This window comes from Notothenia rossii (assembly GCF_949606895.1).
Source record: "Notothenia rossii genome assembly, chromosome: 5".
NCBI classification, from domain to species: Eukaryota; Metazoa; Chordata; class Actinopteri; order Perciformes; family Nototheniidae; genus Notothenia; species Notothenia rossii.
The window spans coordinates 23,275,594-23,298,639 of record NC_136903.1 but is presented as its reverse complement, the minus strand read 5'-3'; the positions used below and the strand labels follow the sequence as shown (position 1 = coordinate 23,298,639).

Here is a 23,046-nt window from a genome sequence, read left to right as displayed (position 1 = left end):
TATGGGGGGCAAAATGTCTGCTCAATAAAAAAAAAAAGGAAAAAAGGACCCACAGTAAGAGCAGATAAACCGCTAATGTCCAGATATTTAAGAAAGTGATTTCGCATGTATCCCGTCTCAGAAGTTTGTGATGTAAATGTTGCATTTTGAGGTCAATCCGTGGTCTTTTCTGGCAAGAGAAACACTTTAATTCACGACCGAACACTACGCAACTTTGGCAGGTCCTCCACACATGTTATCACTTAAAACTGCAAGTCTATCATTTTTTTTAGCTCATGTTACATCCTTACTGGTCAGTATTATGTGCTAGATGATCTTGTCAGCAAAATTATCATGGGTAAAAAAATAAAAATATTTTTTGTCTTTTTTTCTGTTGAATCTTAATGATTTGAGAAACACATTTCTTCTATAAAAAAATTGAATCACTTCGAAAATATGTTACATTTGGTGACTTGATCTTCGTCTATGACTTCATTTATTGTTTTACTCATTCTGCCTCAGAATGTTTTTCTTTTTAATGGTTCTTCCTGTTTACTTGTTCTTCATAAAGAGTGAATATGACTAAGAGACATTTATCTGCATGAGCAATAGATGAGCTCATTGACTGTGTGTGTCGCAGTGTCTTTGTACGAACAGTATCCCAAAGGGCCAAAGCATAACATGTCAACAGAGTCATAATATCAACACATCAATGCAAGTTCACATCCAAAAGTAAGTGTATCTGACTTTAGGTGGCACAGGGTTTCCCCCTGACAAGAAACAGGGACAGATTAGTACTTGGAAAACACCAGAACTTGATTTCCCAACATTCATGTGGGGTCTTCTCGGGCCGGAGGAGAGCGGGAACAGGAATTTGCTCTCTCTCTCTGTTGATTAAGCAGCTGTTTCTCTGGAGGTCCGGACTGGGCAACGGAGAGAGAACAGAAAAGAAAATTGAGTGGCTGTGTAACAGGAGGCTTGTTTTGTTCAAAATCAGATTGCTTTATAGCGACGCAGGGGGTGAGCGGTTCCAGGCAGCATAATGGGCCAACAGGATCAATATTGACATTCTCCTTAGTGATAGCCGAGTTGGCTGGGTGAGGTCAGGGACTGGACCTTTGTATTAGCCGTCCAGCATTAGTGGTCACGGCTGGGGGACACTTACTGTAACCTTGGCCTCTCAGCATAATGGAGGGTCTGAGCGAGCCCAGGAGAGATCCCTCCCCTTTATGGGCCTTATTACCGTAAGAGAGCTCAGTCCTCCTGTGGCCCGCTTCACACAGATCATTACTTTGTCAAAACAGCTACCAGACCACGTTGGCACAGGGAAGGCCAGCTTGTGTGGCGGACAGCGTCTTGAAGTGCCAGTTGTTGAGCGCAGCAGCCGTGGGAGATGAGGCAAGGAGAATACAAGAAAAAAAAGTAAGCATAGCCCTTTTGGACAGCCAGCCATTTATTAGTTCTTATTCCAACAGCACTTACAATTAGACAGATTCACTGGCAAGTCCTGCATGCTAGGCAAACACACACAAACACTGGGCACTCTCGGAGTTATGGCAAGAGGTGCTACCACAGAATAATAAAACACTCCAGCAAATTCCGTGTTGTTGCTTTGCTCAAACAACATCTCGATTGTTGTTTACCTAAAGTGGTCAATTAATCCAAAGCAAACTCATAAAAGAGGAAAGGATGTGGGTTGTCCAGGTAGTCTGATCCAACTGGCTGAGAGTCAGGGCTACTAGGGATGCCACAGTACACTCTCCCCAGTGTAGGAGAGATACGAGGAGACAAAGGGTCAGCAGAGGAAACAGGAGAAGAGGAAAGGAAACTCCTGAGGAGAGAGGAGAGACGAAGGAAGAAGAGGTGCAGAGGTGCGAAACAGGAGGGGTAAAAGAAGAGGAGGTGGAGCAGGATGGGAGGATAGGAGGGCATCTGAGGTGAGGTTCTGCATGATGGGCTGGTTTCATGAAAGATGGACACGGGCCACTCTCCTCCTCCTTTGATTCTGGTCTGGCTCTGTTACTGGACCGAAGCCTTGCATATACTCTCTCTCTCATATACTCTCTCTCTCTCTCTCTCTCACACACACACACACACACACACACACACACACACACACACACACACACACACACACACACACACACACACACACACACACACACACACACACACACACACACACACACACACACACACACACACACACACACACACACACACACACACACACACACACACACACACACACACACACACACACACACACACACACACACACACACACACACACACACACACACACACACACACACACACACACACACACACACACACACACACACACGTCTCCAGTCCCCCACACACATGCTCATTCCTCTTTGCTACACACTTGTGACTATTTCTTACAGAAGTAGAAGTGACATCACAACAGTGGCGTTGTAAGCCAATACATGTTGCTCCCAATCAAACACCCACGTCACGCCATATGAGCACAGAGTTCCCGGTCAGTGGGCTGACTCAGAGTCCGAACCACTCCGTGACCCCTCCTCTCCTGGGGTCAAGTTTCTGCCTCTGCTTCTCGTCCTCCATGAACTTCTGCTCCATCTCTTCCATGGAGCCCTCCTCTGGCGTCTTATCTTTTTCTGGGAAGACATCCGGGAAGCTGAAGGTCTGGCCCTGGGCCTGGGATTCAAAGGCAAAAAGAGAGCAAAATGAGTAAAGAAAACATTATGATCCTTCCTAGTAATAAGAGGAATTCGTTTTTTTACTTTCACTTAAAATCATTTCACTTGTTTGTGCAAGAAGAAAGCATCAAACTGTATTTTCCCTTTCTCTTTGCAAAACGGAAAGTGAGATACTCATTCGGAATTCAGGAAACCGTTTCTCCTTCTATATTCCTCTTCCAGTTACACTGCTCTTTCTCTCTGGCATTCAATATATCCAACTCTCTCCCACATGTAATCTCTCATCTCTCTCCATTTCTCTGGTCTTGATTTATTCAGAGGGAAAGGATGGTATCCATTATTTATTCCATACCAACCCATCTCTGGCCATGTCTAATGCATCACTGGCCCAACCGTAGTCTGTGTCAGGCCGCCGTAGAGTACAGTACACACACATGCCTGCACACCCACACACACAAAAAATAACAGGTCAGCGGGTGCATGCATTCACACATATCCATAGCCTATCCCTCTCAGCCTCTCCCATGGACACCTGGCAACAAGAATTCACTGTTATGAGTCTCAACTGGAGCCAAATCATTGTAGTCCTTAAAGGACTCAACTTGATGTAAAACCGTATTATAACTTTTGATGATGAACTTGCACTTCAATGTGTCATTTGTATCACTGAGTGTTTGGATTGTGAGCAAACTGCTGATCCTCACATGTCCCCACAGTGATTAATTATCACTAACATTGTAGTTTACGCCCAAGACAGCCTCAACTCTATAATGACAAATAGTCAAATGTCATTATGGGACTCATACACTTCCATATTAATTTAAGGGGCCTATAAAATGAATTGCTTGCATGAGCAGAATTGTCAATCTTTTTAAATATTTGAACTATTTTGTTTGGGGTCAGTGTGTAGGCGTTAAGGAATGGTCTGGCTCTGATGTGAATGTAACTTTGTCTGTCTCCAACCCCCAAAATACCAAGAGAAACATGCATATAATTACCACATAGCATGGTTTCATTCCCAAAGGGGGAGACAACATGAAACTCACTCAGCCAGAGATACAGAATGAAGCTGGGCTCATCTGCAGAACCTGCTTGGCTGGGACAACCCACAGCAGGAGTCTTGGGAATTAGTATTTTATGTTTAATCTTGTGCAAGTATAATTGTGTTTGTTGAGGTGTGTGTTTGCATGTACTTCTATGCACGTTATGACCAGGTAAGAGAATAATAACATTCATATAAAACCAAATAACATGCAAGAAAAATAAGGACTGGATACATGCTGGTAAGCTAAATAACACACAAAAGTAATTAAAAAATATAAAATGTCACGTAAAAATGTGAAGTATTTACACTGGTTAATGCAAAGCTTATATGTGAAATGGAAATAAGTGAAAATGATATGAGCATGCACCAGAGGAGCTTAGAGTAAATGCTCAGGATGCAAGAGGCATTTTTCATTATACATTGTCACCTGTTTGTTTTGAAATCAACGGCAATTGTTTCTCAATTTTTTTATAAAAGTTAAAAACATTGAGCCCCAATAAGCCACTGTCTTTTCTCATTTTGTTTGTTGGAGAGACCACCGACCATCTTACACTGGCATTTCTTAGTTACTGACTAATGCTAATTAGAGGTTTTGAGTGATAAACAAGACACCCTGATGGGAGAGACTGGCTGGGTCTTATCCTACACAGACCCAGAAGTCATTGCATTAAGATATTAACTAGACTCAGTCTTTATGTGTGAGAACTAAAATCCAACCCGACATGTCCAGTCTGACAATACTTCCATGACGCTGTATCTAATTATATCCAACCATCCAAAACACACCTATTATGGAAAATTATGTTTTGGTATAATAATGTTTTGGTACACACACTTGAATCCATTTCAGTCTAAACTCTTTGATACCAGCTTTAATGACCAGCTAAAGCAAACCAAGCGCAACCTTCAATCAGAAGGAAAAACACCCTGTTCCTGTGCAAACTACAGGAGGGTTTCTAGTGAGTGCCGTAATGCAGGAAGAGAGACCTGAGTGCAGTCCTGGTGGGGAGGAGAGGGTTTAGTGAGGCACAGGGAGAGAGCTGCAGGAGGAGCACCTGGTGGCCAACGGCCCCACCAAGACCCTCGGTGTCTCTCTGTACATTCAACCATCGAGGAACGCATAATCCAGAACACAAACACTGCATTAGGCCAAGGGAAGACCAGTTTACTGAGGGAGTAAGAGGTAAGAGGAGAAAAGGATAAGGATGTGGCAGGGAGAAAGATGAGGGAAGTTGATGTGAGGACGTAAATGGGGAGGAGGAAGAGGGAAGTAGGGGTGACGGAGAAAAGGGGTCTACCACAGCACTGCAAACACTGAACCTGGCAACGGGGGGAAACAACGTAGCGGCGAGCCAAACAAGACCTCACCAAATATGAACCAAACGTTGTCGCATGACAATTCCCAGTTATACGGCGCAGTGCTGGACACCTCATGTATACACATGGCGAAGATTAATACCGGTCTCTGAGAGTGCGATTCACAAAAACAACAAAGCCCTAAGATTGAAATCAACAAAGCCCCGAGACTCGTTAAACAAGTCTTATTGTTGGCAGCAGGCTGCACCCTGTGTGTGTGTGTGTGTGTGTGTGTGTGTGTGTGTGTGTGTGTGTGTGTGTGTGTGTGTGTGTGTGTGTGTGTGTGTGTGTGTGTGTGTGTGTGTGTGTGTGTGTGTGTCAAGCGTCTGCTGGACACATTTCCGCAGTTAGAAAAAGTGCTGGCAGACAGCGCTCTTATTTTTGTTTGAAATATATACATCGCAACACAAACGAGGCAAAGCCCATGTCCCCTCGGTCATGATGTGCTTCGAGCCAAACGATCTTTCCTGTGTGTCTGACTGCCGCTTTCCAATTGTGTATTTGTGTGTGGGAGAGAGGGGGAGTGTGTGTATGACTGCAAAATGAGTGATTTAAAGAGGAGACTGACCTCACCAATAAGGACAAATGTGGAGAAAGACAGTCAGGCGTTGTGTTCCTCAACAGGTTTTCTTTCCATCATCCACTATGCTTCCTAGAAGACAAATTGTAGGAATAGATATTTTCCCTCACTCTGCAATCATCTCCACTATGCTTCCAATTGACTTAAGCTTCCATCCAGGAATATTGGGATGAGGCCCCACGCTGCTAGTGATGTAAACGTACTCCTCTTACGCACACGAACAACCCATTACACCCAAAGTTTCCCCTCTCAATGGGAAAAGAAGGAGAAACTCTGGGGGGTTAAGAGGGAAAGGCAAATGTTGTCATTGACACCCGACCAACCCGTTTCACTTTCCCCATCTGCGTGCCCGTGTATGTTTCCTTATTAAGCTCTAATTTAATGTCTCGCTCGGTTCCAGGAAATGTGTATTTATGGTGTCGGCCTGCACTGTGTCATTCGGGGACCACTGTCAGACTTTTAACCAGTTCATTCGGGAAATCTGTGAAATTAGGGACCACAATCAGCAGTTCCATTCAGAAAATAGTTTGGGTCTTTGATGGTATCTACTGCTTGCTTATAGTTTGTGGAAGCCTCAAGGGTAAAACTGTACTCAAGTAAAATGACTTTAAATCAAACCTGGTTTTGTGTAAGTGTGTATGTGCTTATGTTGATACAACAGAGTCATATAGAAACCCTAAGTAATCCTGTTTGCAGCCCCAGAGGGCAGGGGGGGGGGGGGGGGGAGAGGAGAGTGAAAATAGAGAAGACCAAGCGAGAGATGGAAAGAGACACACAAAGGACAACTGTATTCTATCTGATTGACCTTTGCTTCTGATTTGTAACAAACTAAGCATGCAGTCGTAACTCAAAAACAGCCGTAGGGTTGGGGTTTGGGGGGGGGGGAGAAGAGTCCTGGTGTGCGTTTGTGTTTGCAGCAGTTTCCTAGTAAGAGAAGGGGGAAAAAATTGAAGAATTTTCAAAGAATGGACAAATGTGTGTCCTGGAACCTTGGAATGCATGTGAAATCAATACAGGGGGGAAAGTGAAAGGGGTGACTATTTTATTATTCATTAGATTAGATTTAAGTATGAAAGCCTTAGTTGTTCTGGCTTGATGTGTTAAAATGTCTTTGATGAAAACAGGAAGGTGCCACTGCGCACAGTGCTCTACCGACCTGGAGCTGAATAGCACATTATGGAAGCAGTCGGCATCTCCGGACACAAAAGGCTGATTCAACCTGCTGCTTTGAGAAGTAAAACATACGGGACATGACCGGGCTAGACTGGAACAGAACCAGACCTCCCCATGTGACAGATGAAAGATATATCAGCATTTAAATACTTCTTAATGGGCTGCACAGTAAGCACAATCAGAACTATGGTACAAATGTGGACATAAAAAACTAAGAATTGGGCTTTTAAAGATGATTACTCAACTCCATTGTAGTAGGTTTTATTTCATTTTCCAATATCCTCAATCCACGGAACAGCCTCCGTCATATCAGTTTTTATGTCCTCTGGAATGAAGTCATTTTGGAGCAACATTTAACTACTATAATACTATTTAACAGCTGTACAATTACTTGAAAGGTCATATAGGGACTTCCATTCAGATAATCTACAACTTAAATATTGAATTCAGCACTCTTAAATCCTTGAGCACATAGAACTATGGAGCTAAATAAGATGTAACTGAGGGTTGGGGGACAAGAACACTGATTTCTTGGAGGAAGACACTTGACAGACTTAAAGAACAAGCAGCTCTCAATGTGGTCACAGTGACTGAAAAGCCTTTAAGTGGAAACGGAGTCATTTCCCCCCACAAAACCGTAAGAGACTGTCAGACACACTACATATAATTCTTGTTAATGACGGACCACGCAGAAGGCATCAGAAGATATCGACATTCACAAACCAGTCAATACAAATCAACCAGATGTTGGCAGCTGACATTAGAGTAAGGTCAAATCTGGACCACGCGCTGAAACGGAGAGGTGTTGACGACGACGGGGGGAAGTCTGATGAGGCTGTGGGTCGTGTGGATGTGGTGGCAGTGTGGTGGTGCGGTGGGGTAAACCGTGGCAAAGCTCAGAGACATCTTGAATAGAAGTGTGTGGTATTGAAACAAGAACCAGAGGTGTGGTAGAACCCTATTTTGGCCACACAGTAGGAGAGCCTGGCAGACTACAGAGGGAGAGACCTCAGTGATGAGGTTACCAGGATTAGAGCAAGGGCAACCCCCTGCTGAGTGTGTGGGATAAATGTGTGTTTGTGGGTGTGTGTCAGTCCATATAAACCCTATTTAACGAGGGAAATGTTGACTGCAGCATGCTCTTTTGCAGGAACTCATGCAGTTGTACGCATTGACACCTGAAGTTGCTTATTAAAAAAGAGCTATCATTTTCCTACCGTTGGCCAGTCACCAGTTCCACTTGACAAGTTGTAGTAGGCTGTACTCATTACCGTACAAGGGCAGCTCAACTCAAGAGAGGAGGATTTACTACACTCTTTCCAACCGGGATTTAGCAGCCAGACTGTGGATTATAAAGGTGTGATCACACCTTTGCAAGTGTGTTCTTTGGTCTCAACCACAGATGAAAACGCTGTAGCATTCTTCTCTTCGGTTCATTTAAGTTCACACTGCCCAATTACAAGTGAACCGGGGCTTGTAAACGAAAGTCAGATGGACTCACAAGTAGCTTGTTTATTGGACAGAGTTTTGGCAACCTGTCATCCTGCAAGATTACACATTTTGGCAGCCAAGGAGCAAGGGGGTTTGATTCCATTTCCTTTAGGTGTAACTAAGAATTTTGGACTGCTTTTTGACATCTCTGGTCTTCATACCAGCTGACCAAAGTGATCAGTACAGGCTGTGGTTTGCCCTTGCTTCATTTTGTTATGCTGGCCGTTCCAAGCATGAGTAACTGCTGGCTATCCGATGTAAACATCCGTCTCCTTGTACCCATAAAATCATATGAGACAATTACCAAACAATGAACAACATGTTCATGGGAATGTTCTTTTGGACTGTTTTGTGTACTTAGTTCACATTACATGACATGTTCTAAAAAGCTTTACCTCATTTAACTTACCAGGTTTGCGTCAAATTGTATGTTTCACCTGAACAAACCAACTAAAAGTTGGAAGTGTCAAAGAGGTCCACCCTGAACCGAGAGATGTTTTTCCCAAGAGTTAGATATGTTTGATGACGTGTGAAAGCTTAAACTCAGGGCGGTCTTACATACTAACAAACCCACAGTAATAACTCTGAAAGGCTAAAAGACAGAAACCTTGGCTTTCTCAAGTAGATGTAACACCAAATCTGCAAACACCCTAAAAAAGCTTCAGTGGTCAACTGACATCAGTCCACTCTGACACAGTCCAACTGTTCTCTGATCTTAGGTTGGATACCCACAACTGCATAGTGCTCTAATATTGTTGGTCTCTATAATGACTCAGCCTAGTCTTGTAGATTCTATGGGTGCTTTTAATCTTAAAACTGAATAAATTGTGGAAGAAAACTGGTAGAGGCGGGAGAGCAGAATGGAAAAGGGCAGAAGATGATGACTAGTCTGATAACTGTAAACAGCTCCTGTTGCCAGGCCCTTGGGTGGGCCACACATTCACTCTCACTTTATCTCATTGACACACACACACACACACACACACACACACACACACACACACACACACACACACACACACACACACACACACACACACACACACACACACACACACACACACACACACACACACACACACACACACACACACACACACACACACACACACACACACACACACACACACACACACACACACACACACACACACACACACACACACACACACACACACACACACACACACACACACACACACACACACACACACACACACACACACACACACACACACACACACACACACACACACACACACACACACACACACACACACACACACACACACACACACACACACACACACACACACACACACACACACACACACACACACACACACACACACCTCTGTCCAGTCCTCCTAGAACAAACCATGCCAGGAACTGAAAAGTGAGACAGAGATGGACAGAGAGTAAGGAGAAGGGAGGGTGAAAGGGTGAGGAAAGTCAATACCAAGATAGATAAATCTGGACTTTCGTTGTTCACGTAGGAGAGACAGTCAATTCAGAATGATTTAATAGGAAAATGTGAGAGAATACTATGAGAAAGTCATTTAAAAATGAGGTGAAAAAGTCAAACTGTTCAGATGACTTGAGGAATTTAGCAAAATAACAGCTGAGAGAAAAAGAAAAGTGAAATAACTTCATTCTGTTAAAAGACAGATAAGTGGCAGTGAGAGTAGACCACTAACCAATAGCATCCTGCTGTGGGTTCATTAAGGGTCATGACCCAGACCCTCCCTCCAATTACAATGACATCTCCTCCACAGTTTGGCAACAGCCAAATTACTTGGTCTGCTCTGGCTTGCAGCAGCGTATGTTTGTGTGTGTCTGCATGTCACTCATATTAAATGGCCTATGGGACATAAGGGAGATAGAGAAACATCTTTCAACACAGTTTGCAGACAATTGTTTTTGTGCATAGATGTATGTGTACACATGGGGGAATGAATTGCTCTTCGAGTGATGCTTGATTCAGCAAGGATGCTAATAACCTCTTCATCGAAATTCAGGGGTTTACTCCAAAACCAGGAGGTGGTTAAAAAATCTGTTTCTCACATATGACTGTCGGCTTCTTTTTATGCTTTAAATAAACTCTGCTTTGGTTTAAATTCAGATTTTAGCTGGAAACATAGTGAATTTAACATATATTTTGTTATCATGTTATGAATGCATGGACTCATATCAATTTTAAGAAACGATGTGATGTGTAGTTATAGCCTTACACTGAAACTAAAGCACTTTGAGCTGCACCCAATGCATTAAAAGTGCTATACAAAAAGCTTATTATCATTATTATTATTATTATTATTATTATTATAACAAATCGGAACAGTCCCAAGCAGTGAGGCATTACATTGTGATAGGCATTTTGTATTGGCCAATACCTTACCATGTTTGTGTTAGATTTGACATTGGCAGTCACAGAAATTCGGATTGGTTCATCAGTGAGGGTTTTAATACACCAAGTATTTTCAGTCTACCTGATTTTGTTATGATGAATATTATTCTGTTGTATATGTGGTCAGTAAAATGATAAAGTAAGTACGTGCTTTGTGGGACAAAGAGCAGGAGCAGTAGAGAGGCAGGTGGGCGAACACTGGCTCTGGTGTCGACTGAAAATACTTTAAAATCTTTAGCAGGGACCCTCTGACATACTAGTACAGGGCAGCCAGTGATACATACATAATAATAATAATAATAGATTTAATTTGTTAGCGCTTTTACAGGTGCTCAAAGACGCTTTACAGATAATAGTGAAGAGAAAAGAAAAGAGAAGAAAGGATAAGCAAATACTTCTGCCCGGAGACAAACGGAGGGTGCGAGTAAGGAAAGTCTGTTTGTGTGGGACTGTGTGTGTGTGTGTGTGTGTGTGTGTGTGTGTGTGTGTGTGTGTGTGTGTGTGTGTGTGTGTGTGTGTGTGTGTGTGTGTGTGTGTGTGTGTGTGTGTGTGTGTGTGTGTGTGTGTGTGTGTGTGTGTGTGTGTGTGTGTGTGTGTGTGTGTGTGTGTGTGGTAGTTTTCATGTCTGGGCATGTCTGCTCAAAGCCTGCTACTGGAGACATTAGACCCTGGTAACAGAGCTCTCAGGAAAAGATCATCACCATCTAAATACACACCCAGCCACCCACAAAGATGTTAACATTCATCTGGGCTTCAACTGGACACTCCAAGAATAACAACAACAACAACAACAATAATAATAACAGTCATGAATAACACGACCAAATCTGTGCATATTAGCAATAATTAAAAACAGTGAATCATATTGTTTTCAGCCATAGACCCTGACCAATGTACCTTAAAGTCAAATCACACCTAAACCTTGCCTGTCTGAACCCCCCACCCCCATACACACAAATAAACAGCTGTTCACTATCATTATCCTCTCCATCTATGTCATTCACCCCCCCAACCCCCACGAAGTACCCCATTTCTCTCTCGTCTACGCATGTAAACAACCGTCACACACCCTCCCCCCCCATTTCAAGCATCTTCTCAACCTACCCTGCCCCCTCTCAGCCCCAAACCCAACTATCTAGGCTAACAAACACATACACACGCACACAAACACACACACACAGTTAGACCATTGCACAAAAACACACACACTCACCCCTACATGAACATGCAACATAAACATCCAGGCATTGCCCCTGCCCCCTCCCTGACTCTGAAGAATGCGGGGACCAGCTGGTGGAGAAAATAAAAAATGAAGAAGCATACCAAAACAGGAAATGCATCAGCAGGGGCCTATCAGAGGGCTTTATCAGGTCAGTGGCAGCCCGCTGAGAACTTGGGTGGCGCCGCATGGTGATTGGCTGATCAAAGTGGCAGCTGTGTCATTACAGGTCAGGAGGTCAGGGGTAATCATGAAAGGTTACGAGCATGTGGACACGCACTGTGTGTGTGTGTGTGTGTGTGTGTGTGTGTGTGTGTGTGTGTGTGTGTGTGTGTGTGTGTGTGTGTGTGTGTGTGTGTGTGTGTGTGTGTGTGTGTGTGTGTGTGTGTGTGGTGCTAGGCTATCTTTATACAGGGGGAACCTGGAGGAAATGTGGGAGGAAATGAGGGTGATGAGAGAAGATGCTGCAGAGAGAGATAAGGTAAGAATCAATCGAAAACCACAGAAGAAAAAAACTATGCTGGATATGTAGGATGAGAGAAAGAAACCTCCGGATTAAACTGTATTCATACAACTGAAGTGTGGTGTTGATTAGAGGTTACATTTCACTCAATGTCGGTACTGTTCTGCTTTTTAGACATTGGTCTTGATTGTATCTCTTTTTTTCTTTCTTTTTTATTTATATAAATATCTAATAAGCATTTGCCGAAGCAATACATCTGCATCATAGTCCTGACATTAGAGCTTGCATCATCCAAACTCAATTGATCTGAGTCGAAAGTCTGAGAAAAAAAACAGACAGCTTCGACTGAAGCCATTCAAAAAAAGGTTTGCGTGTGAGGTTCCAAACCGGATGGTGAAGACCCTGCTCTGGTCTCTATAATTCATGTTCTTTCCCTACTGAGCTCTAGTGAAAATCTACACACACTCACACACGCATGCACACACACCATTTTTCTTGGGAGTGAATTTTCCAAATCAGGAGACACATAGGGAGATGGGGGGCCTTTCAGTGAAGCTTGATTGCCAGGAAAAAGCTTCACCTTTTATTAGACTCACCACCAGCATATGTGCGCACACCCATATATATTGTACACACGATAATTAGTGTATCAGCCCATTCCTTCCTTCCGACGACGATTTAGACGCCTAGAATGCTGACAGATACATTACAGTGAAAGTAGGGCTTCATGAATCTTGATAAAATGAGAATCAAGTTTTTCTCACCGAGAACTGATTCTAGAATTTCTCTCCCATTTGAAGAAAGAAGACGTTGCATCTGTCATATCACAGGGCCTATATGAGCTCATTGGAGAGAGTACGCTACAGTTTGGGCAGTATCAGATTGGATATTTTCTGCTGGATGTTCTGGTAAAACTTGGCCTTGATAGCTTCATAACAATGGATTTTGTGGTAATATTTGAGGTGATTGAGTAGGTTTTTGACATTGGATGTTTTTGTTTGCTTTCTGCTTTGAAGAGAAATATGTTGATATGCTGCTACCAACATGTTAACATTGATACATAAAGGTAAATAATGATTTTAGAAAAATGCAATTTTTAGCTTTCGCTTCAAGAAACACCATTAATATGCCACATAGAGGTTAAACATCTCAGCAAATACAAACTATAGAGAGTTCTATAAATTGATTAAAGATTTGTGTAAGATCAGACATAGAAACCAACATGTAAGTGTACAAAATGTGACCATCTTTTGACAGAGGAATTCTCTGAATCCATGGTCTTCTTGTATGTGTGTGTTTTGTTTAAATATTCATATTCAGAGTAGTGAAGATGACCCGACATGCTATTTAATTTACGTATTGTACGACAAGGAATAACATAAGGAATGCCCTATGCTATGAAAAATGACTTTTGAGTCTCAGCACCTTGTTATCGTATTCTACTAAACAGCAGCTCAACATACAGAAGAAGCATTAACATGTAAGAATTAGAAGTGGAATGGATTGAAATAACAATGTTCATTTGATAAATCTGTGAGACAAACAGAAAAGAAAAAGGCACAGGGGGAGAAATGGCAGAAGTTAAAAATGTTAATTGGCGTGATAAGCAAGGGTGAGGCAGCAAAGGGAAGTGAAGGAAACAGAGCGGCAGACAGACAGACAAGGCTGGGTGAGGAAAGCCTGTGTTTGCGTGACAAGGTGGAAAGGAGGAAGGGGGAGGGAGGGAGGGAGAGCGGGAGACATCATGATCCAAATAGTTGAAAATAATAAAATTCCACACAGATAAGCAAGATTTCCCCGTTGGCCCAACCCCCTGAATCAGCACCTTCAGCTTCAGAGAGCCGGGGCTTCGCTTAGAGCAGAGAACATGAACACGGAAGGGGGTGGGGGGGGGGTCATGGGGATCCTATCCTGTACCCCTCCCCACCTCCACCCCAGCCAGATAGGCATAAAATCTAACACACAACCCAAGTGGGTCTATTGTTGAGCAACTACGAGTCAATAACAGATAGGCAATAAGAGCGGCTAAAGAGAGAAGCTGTGCAGCAAAACGTTGCCATCTAGTGTCAGTCAAACAGAGGAGAGCCAGATTTGGCCACAGCTTCCCTCTCAATGCAGCTGTTCCCCCAACCCCCCCGCCCCTTCTTTTCAGCTGTGTCACAACTCCTCCATGTTTGCCACTCAGGCTCTCCCTCTGTTTGTTTGTCTCTCTCCCTCTCTCACTTCCCGCTCCCTTTCACTTCAAGTGATGCCTTCCCCGTGGATGGAGCGGGGGTGGAGAAAGCGACAGAAAGAAACACGGGAAATTAGCAATTTGAATGAAGCTACTACTTATTCTACAACTGTTGGTCCAACCCCGTTTGTTTTGTTTTGTGGTCGGCAGGTCGGGACGTTGCCATGGGGAACCGAGCCTTAGGACTGCTGCGACTGGTACAGCGTGCCTTCAGGGGCCGGGGCACTGGAGGAACATCTTGACACCTTATTTACTACTTTGCAAACTTGGCTACCAGGCATACAACCAACAATAACAAGCCTCTAGTGGCTAAATGGCATATTTGTGTGAAACCGTCTGCTTTCACTGCGAGAAAATGTGTAACCCAAGCAAGAAAATACAACCAATTAAAATGTACGCATACATTTATATGGACTTCCAGACAAACACACTATTGAAAAAACACCGGACATAATATTAAATAACATTTAAAAAGATAAAGAGTTTAGGATATGTATAAATGGATCTAAGCAGTCCTTAGCACATGATCGTGACTACTATCAAAAATAATGACATCATTGGTTTATGTGTGACCACAACTAGCTGTTCACTAGATGAAGGTCGGCATCGTGACAACACCCTAGACCATCTGTGCAACTGCTCTCCATCTGCTGCAAAGTTTACCACTCATCATCTACTTTCACTGCTTTCGCCCTTACGCAGACTCTCCGCTGACTGTATGAAGTGAGCTTTTGTCTACTGATAAACTCTGTGGAATGGAGCTTGTGTGGGATTTGTGCTACCACACCCCACAAAAGCACGGACTGACGACGATGCTCACAGATTCCCAGCGAGGTGTATACAGACTGTCAAACAACGGTTCACGAGTGTTGATTATTCTGCTAAATGGTTGAAAGCATCCAGCAGGTGCCTGGACGTGCCATGCGGTGCTCAACACGCAGAAAACACAAACTGATGCTCCTCCCTTTGAAACTCATCTGAAAACGTCAGAGAAAATGTCTTAAATGCTTTTCTTCACACGGATAACATCAATCAAAAATGATGGGTGAGATTTACTCACCATCTAACAAGCTAAATTAGAAAAAGTTTAAAATGTTTCCAAATGTAATTTATCTCTTTTAAATTAAATGAAAATTCAACCACATTACTACTCGGAATAAAAAAAAAAAAAAAGTATCAAAGATGTCTTAGAGAATCTTGTAATGTTAAAACCCAACATGTTGTTGGAAGGATCAACTCGCCAGCTGCAAACAATCTGCTGATTAGAGCTTGTAACTTGTATAGCATGCATTTGACATTTACAGCATAATGTGGCACTAAACTGGATCATTCAGAAAAGCTGACACTGGTCAGGCATCCCATTCATATATTCACAGCCTCACCCTCTGGGAGCTTTCAACATGCACTCTGAGCACTCAGCCTGCTCGAGTGCTGCAGCTGGCACCAGCCACCAGAGCTCTCTTGCAAACTAGCTGCCACTCCAAAGAGAGAACATAACCAACCCCCCCTCTGACCAAAACCCACCACAGCCTTTTTATCTACACGCCATGCAGAGAGGAATTAATAATACATGTTTGACTGACAATAATCTTGCTGAATAATGACTCAAATCCTTTAAAAATTACTTTAATTTCAAAGGTTGATTGTTTTATTTTTTCTTTGGTTTACAAAATGTTCAAATGGAAATGGTGGCATGGCGCACTTTAGCTGTGAGATGTGCCAAGATAATTTGAATTCGGGTAAACCACAAGGTATGACATGCATTATGAAGATGTAAAAAAGCCTTTTTCTAACAGATTTTCTACAAAAATGCAACAGGATTTCATGATAATGAAAGTAATGTAACTGTCTTTGTAAACAGTAGAGTGTTCCTAAAAACCTGAGTAAAATGTTATTACTCAAAAGGCAATGTGGGTCAGAAAATCGAATTACTCCTACTGTACGTGAAGTAATGTCTGTAACGGAGGTAAAAAAAGTGCAATTCACAATTAGGTATTCCAACAGCAGCCTTTACAGCATCAAATAAATGGAACCGTATGAGGTGACTGCGAAAATGGGCTAAGCTGTCGGACTCTATACACACACCAGTGCCATTGATGTGCAGCCAGACCTAAAAGCAGTCTGATAGACTCAAGATTTTCATTTTGTACTGCTGTTTTTGTCACCCAACCACCACTACCCTATCCCACACTCACACACACATCCTCTTCTCCTCCCCCTGATGACTTTGCCCCGGCTCTGGACCTCCCTGCTCTGGCATGACTCCATCATGCCCTTAGTCGCCTCCCTGTGTGTGTGAGCCCCTCACACACACAGTGCACATTTCATACATGCAGACGCTATCTCTCCCCCTGTTACTGGGGTCCCCCCTAAGCCTGAGGAAAATGGCCGTCACGGAACCCCGCTAACGGGAGGCCTCCCCTCAACCACAAACCAAGACTAAGGAATGAGAGAGAGAGAGAGAGAGAGGGAGCAAACATAGTACTGCTGCAATGTTAGCGGATGGAGGGAGCAGGGGGAGAGAATGGGGAGAGGGAAGGATGAGGGGAGAATGGGGGGACCGTGGTGTGAGCATCGACCCACAGAACACTCTCCCACATGTGGAGTCAATTAGGAACAATCTTGTTTTCTACCCACCACTGCAAAAGAAAGGAGGGTTTTCTGGGGCTGTGTGTGTGTGTGCGCGCTTGTGTAAATGTGTGTGTGCGTACACAAGAGAGGGAGAGTGGGGTAGGAAAAGAAGTTGAGAGCATGTTTTTTCCAAAAACCGGCCAGAGAAATAGGCCGGATATTCGGTTTTATATCAAGCCATTTTAAGCACAAAGAGCCAGCATCTGCCCGCTGTTCCCCGTCAAATGAGCATGACTTCAGAAAACCGCAACGTGATTGGGACTATAGAGCGAATGACACTCACGGAAAAACATAATTCCGTATGGGGTTGTGCATGCATGAATGACACACACATGTCAGAGATGTGTGTGTGTGTGTGTGTGTGTGTGTGTGTGTGTGTGTGTGTGTGTGTGTGTGTGTGTGTGTGTGTGTGTGTGTGTGTGTGTGTGTGTGTGTGTGTGTGTGTGTGTGTGTGTGTGTGTGTGTGTGTGTGTGTGTGTGTGTGTGTGTGTGCTGTTCTGCATCCTCACACCTATCATCGTCGTGTGCGTCTGTTGAGACAGAAGCATCACTGGTGACTCCGCAAGGAATTCCAGACGCACACAAAATCACAGGCCACTTCCTTGGTGTCAGACAAGAGGAAGTCTCCCCTTTTAAAAGATTCATGGCTGCTTCAATTATGTATCTTCTTTCAAATTGTCGTGTTTAGACAATTTTCATTTTTCATTCGTTTCAAGATTGATGGCTCCCAGTCGGGTGGGCGGCGCGGCATAAAGAAGTGTCTACACCGCTGCTGATTTATCTGGGCAAGATCAAAACGACAGGCACAAAACAAAGGGCCCTTGCTTTTTACGCCGGCATCAAAGGCGCGTTAAAACAGCAAATTATTTTGACGTTTTAGAGGAAGGTTTGTTAGATTTCAAAGAGTAACATACTTCAAACACTGGCAAGAGGTCCTGGGATTGGGCCTTCCTGACCCAAAGATTACCTCAAACACAGGTGTGAGGGCAACTGCTGTGATGCAACGAGGAAATCTTGTCTGACATCGGGAGTGTCTTATCAAACACACACACCAAGTGTAGATGATTGCTCACAGAAAGGAGAGCTACCCCAGATGATAAACATATCTCAATATTTCCTGTAATGAGTCTGGCATGTAACCAAGGACAACCTTTTACCCTCAGGCCCCTCAGAAACCCAGACTGCAGCTCGAGCAGAGGGCAGCCAGAGTGTGTGAACCCCAGAGGGGGAGAGAGATGCAAGGTTAGGCTGCACACTTTGTGAGCATCTACTTTTCATGAGAACATTTGATATGGCATTCGAGCAAATCAAATGTGTGCCCACTGATGTTTTATTGTTACGTGTCTCTTCATATCTGCATTTGTGTGCGAGTTAGTTTCAGAGCTCACCTTCAAAGGCTGCCAGCCCCTCAGGGCTCTACGGGGGCACATCGACTTACCCATCTCACCTCTCTCACCCGCCAAGTCTCCCTTTAAAAAATAGCCCATGACACAAAAGCTGAAGGCTCAAGGCCTGAACATGCCCTTTCCCCCCTGGGTGTTGTTTTTAATAATGCAGCCCCCACAATAACAAAAAACACAGAGGTCTGGCTGAGAGAGAAAGAGAGGGAGAGAGACAGAGAGAAAGAAAGAAAGTTATTGTGGCAAGGTCTTCACCTCCCATTGTGTATGGGACAGGAGTCAATGAGCTAATGCTACTCAAACAACACACTAAGCAGTAAACAGTCGGAGTGGGAGGAAGAGAGTGTGTGTGTGTAGGTGTGTGTGTGTGTGTGTGTGTGTGTGTGTGTGTGTGTGTGTGTGTGTGTGTGTGTGTGTGTGTGTGTGTGTGTGTGTGTGTGTGTGTGTGTGTGTTCTCACCAGCTGAACGTAGGCTACTTTGTAGTCAGGCTGCTTGATCTTCTGGTTTCGATGATTCCTCTTCTTGTTGGAGCCTGATAAAACGAAGAACAGCCGTTATTGTACTTGTTGGTAAACAGGCATGACTAAGTGTGAGAGTGTGGTTGTGAGAAAGCAGACCGTGCGACATAGTGAGGGTGGTGACATTTATGAACATGGTGAGAGTAAAGTTTCGCAACATAACGATATGCCGTTGAGACCATGGAAGTGTTTCATCTTGGAGAAACTTTGCAATACGGCCTATAATGAGGTAACTTGTCCTAAAGGGTCTTGTTGGACAATGTAGCAAAAGGATGAGCATGATTTTTGCTATAATGTATTGAGTATGTTAATTGAAGAGGTATTCCATTCACTGGAAGAGATAATGCATTTGTGTAACAATATGAACTCTAATGTAATGATAATCATTATCAGAGCCACAACAATTAGTGGATTTCTAAATGAAATGGCAAACATTTCTGAATACATTTTTTCAAGCAAAAATGCAAAACATTTAATCATTCCAAATCTAGATTTGTAGATATTTAGCCTTTGTCCTAAAATTGGGTTTTTGATTGTTGATTAAACAGTTGACATTTAATTGAATCACCTCGGATTTCAAGTCATAATAATGGACATTTGTCATTTATTTTTTGTAATATTAAGACCAAATGTATAATGTCGAGGGATAACGATGAATTAGAATGAAAATCAGAATGATTAATAATAAAGGATTATGGGATTTCATTCCGCACCTAGGTGAAAGTTAGCAAAATGACCAAGGCACTCCTTATATTAACCTGTAAAGCAATTTTATGTTTCATCCTTTATCTGAATAACAAATATTATACCATATTTTTTTTCCAAGAAATAATCTGTGTGTATGTGTAGTAAAGCAGAGCTTTAACGTGTTGACATTTGAGGTCAGATTAACCTCTTCCCCATCTGAAGATGATGAGGACATCAACCTCTTTGCTGTCAGACCTCTCTAAGCCTGGAGGACAGGGGACTCTGGGAGCTGCTCAGTGCGTGTGCAGTCTGGCTTCCAATAAATACATTAAAATGATATTAATTTAGCGGCACTTCACAATGTAATCTCAATCTTTACGCTAGGACAAAAACACTACTATGAATTGCGGATAATAACCACAGCATCATGTTTCATCTCGGCCTTAAACTCTAATCTCAATGAGACCCTGGTGGTCAAGTCAACAGGCCCTCTGAGTAACTGCCATTGCCGTGGGAACGGTTTATGACATGAAAAACAAGGGAAACATTCCGCTGTAATGAGTCACTTGTGTGTGTCTGTATGTCTATATATATATGTGTGTGTGTGTGTGTGTGTGTGTGTGTGTGTGTGTGTGTGTGTGTGTGTGTGTGTATGTCTATATATGTGTGTGTGTGTGTGTGTGTGTGTGTGTGTGTGTGTGTGTGTGTGTGTGTGTGTGTGTGTGTGTGTGTGTGTGTGTGTGTGTGTGTGTGTGTGTGTGTGTGTGTGTGTGTGTGTGTGCTTCCATCTGTGTGCGTTGTATGTGCAGCTAGTAATCACTAGCCAGGCAGCCTACTGCTAAGGGAAAGCCCTGAGCAGGGTTTTAAAACACCCCCACACGCCCCCCTGGCTAACTGGAGGCCCCTGTGTGGGTGTGAGACAGAGGTAACGAAGAGTGTTTGCCTCTGTGTGTGTATGTATTAGTGTGTGTGTTAGTGTATGTGTCTTTGTGTGATTGCTGAGGAAATCCACAGGGAAATGCTAGAACCTTTGAATGATAAAAGGTAAGACACTGACCTGTCCCTGATACACACACACACACACACACACACACACACACACACACACACACACACACACACACACACACACACACACACACACACACACACACACACACACACACACACACACACACACACACACACACACACACACACACACACACACACACACACACACACACACACACACACACACACACACACACACACACACACACACACACACACACACACACACACACACACACACACACCTTGAAAAAGGAACAAAGTGTTTCTCTTAATTCTCGTAGCCCTTTCCTAACACATACGGACACACAGACAGAGCTTTCATGCAACACTCGCAAACGTAAGCACAATTTCTCCCACTTTGAGATTGCGGTTTGGCAGCCAGCTATCACGTTACAAATCCCAGGCCAGAGGGGTAACCATGGCAACTCGTTCCAAAATACCCTTGCCGCCCATGGAGGAAAGAAAGGGTCGTTTGCGCCCCTGCTTTCCTCAGCCTCTTGCCGTCTTTACGCTGCCAATGGAGTGGAACCCCTGACGCAGACAGGGATACCTTCTCTGACGCACCTTGGGATCAACGGGGGCCCTGAGCCGCCCTTTCTTCTCCGTCCCCCCACAGTTCACTGCTTTCCTTCCACCCACCCTCCCGAGGGGCTTTCCTTTTCCTCTAGCTTTTAATGACAGAACCCTAATAAACAGCGTTAATGGGTCCTCCAAAATGTAGGCTAGGCTAAGCTAGACGCCTCTCCCCTCTTCTCCTTCCTAGGCTCTCCTCCAGAGGTAGAGGGGGCTCCTCGTGGCCGGCATGGAGAGAGCGCGTGCCTCCTCTTTTCAGCACATCCATCAGTTTCTCTCCAACTTCAAGCCACCCCTATGTCCTCTACTTATGTTGTTCCATGAACTCGCAAATTCCTTGACTTTTAGGGAGCCCCCAAATCAGTCCATGCTAACTCAGTTACCTCCCCTAATAAAAAGTCAAGAGGATTATTTAGTCAATGATATAACACTCTGGGCTTAGATCATCCTTGACAAGGGGCAGAGGGTTGGGATGACTGCGGAGAAGATGGGGCACTTAGGGTCCCGAAGCTGCAAGTTTGTAAGTGAATAGTATGTGTTTGTGCGGAGGGAGCGTGGGGTGTCCTGGGACAGCTGGAGGCTGGAATGCTGCAGCAGCAGATTGTCAGATAAGCAGCTGTGTGTGTTAGGGGGAAAGGAGAGCCAGGCACGCTAACCACTACCGCAACTAGCCGCTGGAAAACACTCCCGCTGCTGCATGTCAACGGGAAAATGCCTACATCGCGATCTGGAACTGCTAATCCCGGATAACCACCAGCTTGTCTCTCAAAGACAGAATTAATAAGACTTTATGCTTTCCAAGAAAGAATTACATTTCTGTGAATCCGACAATCCAACATTTCATTAACAAACTTGTCGACTGACACAACAATGGGATGGACATAACCGCAATGATCACAGAGAAAATAACCCAGTGTAAGAAAAAGTTTTTAGAGAGTACTTGTCCATGGACAAGTGAGTTTGGCAATGTACTTGTCCGAATACATTTTTCACTTGTCCGGGCCACTGGAATCTTCTTCTTCGCAGGCCCATCGTATTTTACATTTTCCCATGGTTTTACGACACCGCTAACGTAAGTGAGCGGTAAGATTTTACTGCATCACACATAGGGTTGGGCTCTTATTATACATCAATGGTTGGGTATCGTTTGGATTTTAACGATTCCGGTTATGCTTTTCGATTCCGGTTCTTTTCGGTTCTCGATTCCGGTTCTTTGAGAGGGTAAAAATAAGTCCCATGCCAATTTCACTGGGAGAAAAATATATTTCTGAAAACATTAAGTCAAATCTGTATTCCTATTTACGAATCACTTCATACAGTTTCATTTTGTTACGGTTATTGAATAAAATTATATAAAAATAATAATCTCTGCATTGTTTAGTTAGTCCTAAGTGGTGCAGTTTGAGAATGTACAATTGGCCTAGTCTCCTCTGATGTTACACTGCAACCTGCCTGTGAGACAGAGTCCAACCACACAGTCTGTCCAATACATGTCCTGCAACACATATGCTACAGCTGCCCAGCTGCTCACTATTTGTAAAAGGAAA

General features: G+C 43.6%; 1 protein-coding gene across 1 annotated transcript in view; it reads right to left on the bottom strand.

The window, feature by feature from the left end:
- Positions 1–1,411: 1,411 nt before the first annotated feature.
- mrpl23 (mitochondrial ribosomal protein L23) overlaps positions 1,412–23,046 on the bottom strand; it is a 36,232-nt gene continuing 14,597 nt past the window's right edge. The window contains exons 4-5 of the mRNA XM_079681131.1: positions 19,124–19,197; positions 1,412–2,664 (exon numbers count right to left, since the gene is read on the bottom strand). Coding sequence (XP_079537257.1) covers positions 2,500–2,664; positions 19,124–19,197 — 239 coding nt within the window. The 3' untranslated portion in view covers positions 1,412–2,499. The remainder of the gene's footprint in view (positions 2,665–19,123; positions 19,198–23,046) is intronic.